General features: G+C 48.2%; 1 protein-coding gene across 2 annotated transcripts in view; it reads right to left on the reverse strand.

The window, feature by feature from the left end:
* Positions 1–5827: 5827 nt before the first annotated feature.
* The window catches only part of LOC115271990 (serum amyloid A protein-like), a 4675-nt gene continuing 3708 nt past the window's right edge, over positions 5828–6794 (reverse strand). For both annotated transcript variants that reach the window (XM_029914987.1, XM_029914988.1), the window contains exons 3-4: positions 6532–6670; positions 5828–6131 (exon numbers count right to left, since the gene is read on the reverse strand). In XM_029914987.1, coding sequence (XP_029770847.1) covers positions 5969–6131; positions 6532–6670 — 302 coding nt within the window. In that variant the 3' untranslated portion in view covers positions 5828–5968. The remainder of the gene's footprint in view (positions 6132–6531; positions 6671–6794) is intronic.

Genomic DNA, 6794 nt, shown 5'->3' on the forward strand with positions numbered 1-6794 from the left:
GAAAACCAAAACGAGCCATCTTCAGCAAACTACCATGTAGTGTGTAGTAGATACAACCCTGTTGCTAAGGATGTCCCATATCCCTAGCAAGCCCCGTAGCACTCAGTCCCTCAAAGAGCACTGTGCTCCAGATCACATCCCCCTAGGGTGGCATCTGGCTTGTGGCACAACTAGGCTCATAGCTGGGGCATTCCACAAGTCCACGGTGGCTTCCATTTCTCTGTCCTTCCTAGGTGCCCTTACCTGTCTCCCCGTCTTGGCTAACCAGTATCTTTCCCTCTTTTTTCTCTTCAACCTAAGATCCAATCAGTCCCTTCATTCTTGAATGAATTTACTCTGCATATATTGGAGATGCCTGTGCTTTTCTTTTTTCTTTCCTTTTTTAAGTTTTTATTAGAGGGGTGAGGGTGGGAAGAGAGAATTTTAAACCGGCTCCATGCTCAGCACAGGGAGTGATACGGGGCTTGATCCCATGATCCTTGGATCATGACCTGAGCCAAAATCAAAGCGACCTGGATGCTTGACTGACTGAGCCACCCCGGCACCCAGATGCCTGTGTTTTCCAATGAGCTTTAGAAAAGCACGAGGTTCGGGCATATCAGATATGGCTTATGCACTACCTCAGATCCTCTGGTGCCCTCCTCTTCCTGCGGCCACTTCTGCAATGATGAGTCCATCATTGATGAACATTGATCCATTTCATGCAGGTGAACGTGGCAGCACCTGGCTTTGGGTCTGTGCCACAAGGTGCTCACATCTATTCCACACACTAGGGAAACCCATAGGGCACTCAGCATGTGCACAACCATGGAATGTAGAAAGGTTAATATTCAAGGGGTCACACTTGATCAGTGGAGATGGAAGCCAGTTGATAGGTGCTTTTCTTGTTTGAATCCTGGTGGATGGTGCTCAGGCATCTTTTACTGAAGGTCACAGTGGGATTTAGCTCCAGCTATCAGGCTCTTACTTGTGGCCTGCTTTGTAATTCATCCTTAGGTTGGCCATGCTCCCTCCCTGGTCTACACCCCTGTCTCTCACTCCTGCTCACTGGGTTGTATCCAAGTAAAGTACTGGAGAACCTAGGCTAAGAGCCATGGGGAGGTGATGGCAGTGAGGAGGGCAAGAGGTGAGAGGATTCTTCTATTCTTTGAGGCTTTATCACCTAGACTTAGTCTGTTATTCAAGTGAAGGGTCCATTAGATAAGAAATAGTAGATATCCAGCCATCATTGCCAGCTGGATTGTCTCTCCCCTGACATGACCTGCTTCCTAACCCTTCCCCCTACTCTGATGTCCTCAGATCCCCACAGCTAAGCCCCCAGACCTCCCTACCTGCAGGTGCAGCTGAGCTCATGGCTTGGTGTGCAAAGAACTGAAGGATCCCTCAGTCTAACCTCCCAGCAGCCCTCTAGCCACAGCCTGGGGTACCGAGGAGAATGGTGCATCCACACTTACCCGATAGGGCGAGACCCCACAGGCCCAGGGCCTGTCCAACGGTGCCCAAAATGCTAAGCAGAGTCCAGGTTGTGACCTGGCTGGGGCTTTATGGGCGTCTTCACTGCTAACCTGCCCACAGAGCCAGGATGGGTCTTGACTAGACTAAAACACATTTCCATTTCTCTCCAAAACAATTTCATCAGCAGTGGAGGCTTTTATCTCCCTGACCTATTAACTGTAAATCCCATTGGAGAACTAGGGACTGTTATTACTTATTAGTACTGCTCACGGAAGTAGTGTAGGTGAAGGGAGGAACCTCAAGCTAGACTGGCTGCATTCAAATCCTGCCTTTACTACTCACTAGAGCTGTGACCTTGAGCAAATTACTCTCTCTGCCCTCCAGTATCTGAATCAGTGTTTGAATAACTGAGGGAAGATGTGTGTATCCAGCAAAGTGGCTCTGCTTCCCTTTATCCTTTAACTCTGGATGCCCATCCACCAGGACTCACACTCAAAGGGATCTGTGAGGACTGTGGTTCAGCCTAGCCAAGTTGACACATCCAAACGCCATCACTGGGGCGGGGGCAGGGGGTCGAAATTTTCATTTCTAATGAGAAGGTTTGCAAAGCATTGCTAGGAAACTAATTTTTTTGAGGATAAAGTGAAATTATGTCAGCTTAGATGGTACTTTAGTCTAGATTTTGGTGTAGATTTGGGTATTTTTCTTTAAGTGCAACATTACCACATTCTGCAGACCAAAACCTATATCTAATCTCCCCACCCTCCACAAGTCCCAAACACCACTCCCAGGTCTGTCATCCTGTGCAGAATACTTTTCTTCCTGCCTCATTCATTCACTCAGTAAATATTTACTGGGCCTCTGCTATGTGCCAGGAGCTGTGGCAGGTACTCTGGATACAAGGATGACATACAGCAAGATACACGTGCTTTTTGCCCTTCGTGATGAGTCCCAGGGACAATAAGGTATAACAGTAGCAGGTACAACAAAGTTCCTTGTCCTCCCCTCCAGTGAGCAGCATCTCCTGACTGTATTCTCTTTATCTTCCTTCCTTCCTCAGGAGTAACTCCTTACTCTTTTTCAGGTTAACCCATCATCTATGAGCCTACCCTGTCCCCTCGTTTTTTACTAGTTAGTTAAAAAGTAAGTTATTTCATCATTCATTCATTCATTCATTCATTAAGTGTTGAGGTTCTATTAGTACCAGATACTTTGCTTGTGCCAGATATTTAAAGTTAAATGAGGTAGAAATTGTTAACAACTAGGATGGAAGATAGATCAAGAAACAATCAAAACAAAAACAAAACAGAATAACAGAAATGTAAAGCAAGAAATAAGAAAAATCATCCTAGATATTGGTGCCTGGTAGGAAGGAAAAATAGCCATCGTAGGTGACTCAGAGCAATCAGGGAAGGCCTCTTTGAAGAGCGATTTCACGTGAGAGACAGAGGGTGAGAAGGTAGCAGCCATGTGAAGAACAGGTGGATTGAGTGTTCTAGGCAGAGGGAACATCATGTGCAAACATCTTGTGGCAAATTAGAGCTTAACTTTTTGGTGGAACTGAGGGAAGACCAATGTGGCTGGAGAGCAGTGAGCCAGGAGGGTGTGACAAAAGAAGGTGATATAATGAAGAAAATGGAGGACATCTTTCAAGAAGGTGGGAGAAGGCAGGTGTGCTGAACTTTGCTCACAGGCCTCCTGGTACTAGAGGAATATGTCACGTCTTTTGGGCTACACAGAAGTTGTGGTGGACAAGAGCTGCTTTGCTAGAGTGGTGGGTACAGAGGCCAGGCTGGAGCGGGGTCAAGGGTGAGTCCGCAGGGAGGAATCAGACAGTGTAGGTGGGTGGCTCTTTCCACAAGTCATTCCAGTAGGAGGAAGAGGAAAAGGTGCAAGAGTGAAGAGTGAGGTGGGCTGAGTCTGGGTTTTCAATGTGGCAGTTTATCGGGGAAACAGCTGGTGAGTGCCTAGACCATGTGAGATGTAGCACATTCGATGATGAGCAAGGTGTGATGCCCGTCCTGAAACAAGTCAGGCATCTCCCGATTATAAGTGCTTTCCTGGCCATTTACACCCAGCACAAGAGATCCGGGAAGGAGAGAGAGGCCCCCCTGCTGAAGCTCTTGGCCTTGTGCATCACTTCCCAGGTTCTGGAGGCTGACACAGCAGCCTCCAATCCTGGCTCTGCACCCGTATGTGGGCAACTCTGGAAAAGGTCCTAATTGTGTACCTCTAAACCTGGGTTTCTCCAGCTGAGAACAGCAAAGACTTTCTCTGTGGCTTAAGTTAAATAAGGCTTGGACAGAGTAGAGCACAGTTTGGCATTTGCAAACACAGAAAATGGCAGCTATCTTATTTAACTAGTGTTCACCAGCCTCCCACACTCCAGCAGGGTTTGGATTGTCAACAGCATGTGCTTCAACAGAGGCTCTTATTAAATTGTGTTGGGACTGTCTATCTACAATCTGACTTTTTCTCTAGAACACTAGACGTCATCAAAAGAAAAGTTCTGTAGAAAATAGAAAGGGGGCTCCTGGGTGGCTCAGTTGGTCAGGTGTCTTGACTCTTCATTTCGGCTCACATCATGAACTCATGGTTTGTGATTCAAGTTCCACATTGGGCTCTGTGCTATCAGCACAGAACTGCCTGGGAGTCTGTCTCTCCCGCCTCTCTCTGCCCCTCCCCTGCTCACGCATTCTCTCTCTCTCTCTCTCTCTCTAAATGAACTCTAGAAAAGTAGTTATCTTATTTAAAAAATAGAATGAAAGTGTTTTATGAACTGTAAACTGTACAGATGTGAGTTATGTTAGAGAGGCTTGAAATCTACCAGAGGAACTGAGAGGGGAGGGGGTACAGAGGAGCCAGCAGGTGTGAATGAAGCTCTGTGAGAGCCCCAAACTCTGCTCCAGAGTTAAAACTGTCACTGGGGACAGGAGCTGGTGTTTGGGAGGTCATGGCATCAGTTGCTGGAACCCCGGGGATTAGGCGTCTCAAAGCCTAATGGAAAGAGGCCACTGAGAGACCAGGCACAGAGGCAGAGGACACAATGACGGGGCAGTGAAGAAATCAGGACACAGAGAGGTTTGGGAACAGTAACAAATCCCCAGAGGGGCCTCCGCATGATAAGGGTAAGAAGTGGAGAGAGGTATGAGAAGAGATGTCAAAGGAGAGATTCTGTGTAGAGCCTCCAGTATATTGGAGATCCCTTATCAGTCAGGGTCCAATCAGGGAATGCCCAGGCAGTATTTGGAAGAGGAAGGTCTTTGGTTTTGTTTTGTTTTAAGGTTTATTGAAGGGGCATCTGGGTAGCTCAATCAGTTAAGCATGCAAATTCAGCTCAGGTCATGATCTCATAGTTCGGGGGTTTGAGCCCCACATGAGGCTTTGTGCTGACAGCGTGGAGCCTGCTTTGGGTTCTGTCTCCTTCTCTCTATGTCCCTTCCCAGTTCATGCTCTCTCTCACTCTCTCTCAAAATTAAAGAAACATTAAACATTTTTTAAAGTTATATTTGTTATTAAGTAATCTCAACACCCAATATGGCTCAAATTCACAATTTTGAAATCAAGAATCACAGTTTTCCAGCTGAGCCAGCCAGGTGCCCAGAGGGAGAGTTAACATTAAGAATTATTAAATAGTTACAGGATATTGACTCTAAAGCAGTAAAAACTAAAGGAAGGAATAAATTAAGGAAAGGACCATCACAAGGCTGAGATTAAGGTCTTATAGGAAAGTGTGTGGCTATACTACAATGCATGGCTGAAAAAGTTTACTGGCTGCTACGAGTCAAAGTTGACAAGAGCGCCCCCACTGAGGTGACCACAAAACCTGCCAGAAGTTGATGATGTCACTATGCCACCAATTCCCTGACATATTTTATTCTTGGAACCTTTTGAGTAAGGCAGTGAGATATGGCAGAGAAAAACGGCTTTGGACACAGGTCTTAGATGACTTGGACAGAAACTGGTTTGAACTGGATGTGAAGGTGCTGCTGGGAAATCAACACAAGATCAAGGTGGGGGTGACTGGAGCAGGATTCCACGGCCCTATGCTCCTATGGCTGTGACTCCTGCCCCCAGGGAACAGGGACCATGAGGAACAAATCAAGAGACTGAACACAGAGGACAGAGGCGACAACTGACAAGAGAGCAGGGTCTGGACACAGAAGGACTGGAAATAGCACCGGGGTAGCCAGAGGACCTGGATAAGCCTTTGCTCTGACTGAGAAGGGTGAGTGCAGGGCGGCTGCCCTGTGTGACACTGACATGGTCACCCCGGCACCAAACACACGGACACAGGCTTGGCCTGCACGTGGGTGACCCTCCATCACCCCTGGGACAAATGAGCATCCTTACATCAAGGAACAGCACACACTTTTCAACAACCTCTTAAGCATTTATTAGACACCTGTTAGGTGCTCTCCACCAGCATCTCTGGACAGAGAACTCAATGACTGGTGTCCCTGCCCTCAGGGGGCTCCCAGGCCCTGCCCTGAGTGCAGAGCAAAGAGGAAACTCAGTACTTGTCAGGCAGGCCAGCAGGTCGGAAGTGGTTGGGGTCCTTGCCGCTCCGGCCCCATTCATTGGCAGCCTGGTCAGCCTTCGAGTCCTCGGCTCCGTGGCCGCTGTCTCCATGCCGAAAAAAGTCTGTGATCCTCTGAGAATTCTCTCTGGCGTCGCTGGAATGGAGGAAGGCAAGTAGGAGATTAATTAGGGGCTGATGAACAATAGCCCCTTCCCTCCATCTCTCTTCTTCCCAAGGGATGGCTGACAGGAGCCAAGGAAAGAGGGGACAAAACACTGACACACATCCCACCCTCCCAAACTCAAACAGAACATCCCAGCTGTGGCGGGTCCCTTTGCTGGGTGAACAGCACTCAGCCGGGGAGGGTGGGGAATGACCCATTCCCACTGGCCTTGCTCTGGCTCCATCGGCCTACTCACACCCCACACTGGCACAGAGGAGGAGGAGGAGCCACAGTCTCTACAGGACACTTGTCCAGGGCGTGGCCCCTCCTGGCTGTCCAAGGCAGCCAGGCTCGGCTCACCCATCCCTGCATCCCCCAGGGCCCCTGTTACCTGATCACTTTTGCCGCCCAAGCACCCCCAGGTCCCCTCTGTGCGGCATCATAGTTCCCCCGGGCGTGGAAGTATTTGTCTGAATCTTTGTAATTGGCTTCTCTCATGTCAGAGTAGGCTCTCCACATGTCTTTAGTCCCTGGAAAGAAAAGAAAATGATGAGAAGAAGGTAGTCATATATTGTCAAAATAGAGGAATAAGACATTTTCCTCCCACTAATTTTGATTTCAGTCTTTGACAAAATCCTTGGAGATGATACTGGC

The sequence above is a fragment of the Suricata suricatta genome, chromosome 11 (assembly GCF_006229205.1).
Source record: "Suricata suricatta isolate VVHF042 chromosome 11, meerkat_22Aug2017_6uvM2_HiC, whole genome shotgun sequence".
NCBI classification, from domain to species: Eukaryota; Metazoa; Chordata; class Mammalia; order Carnivora; family Herpestidae; genus Suricata; species Suricata suricatta.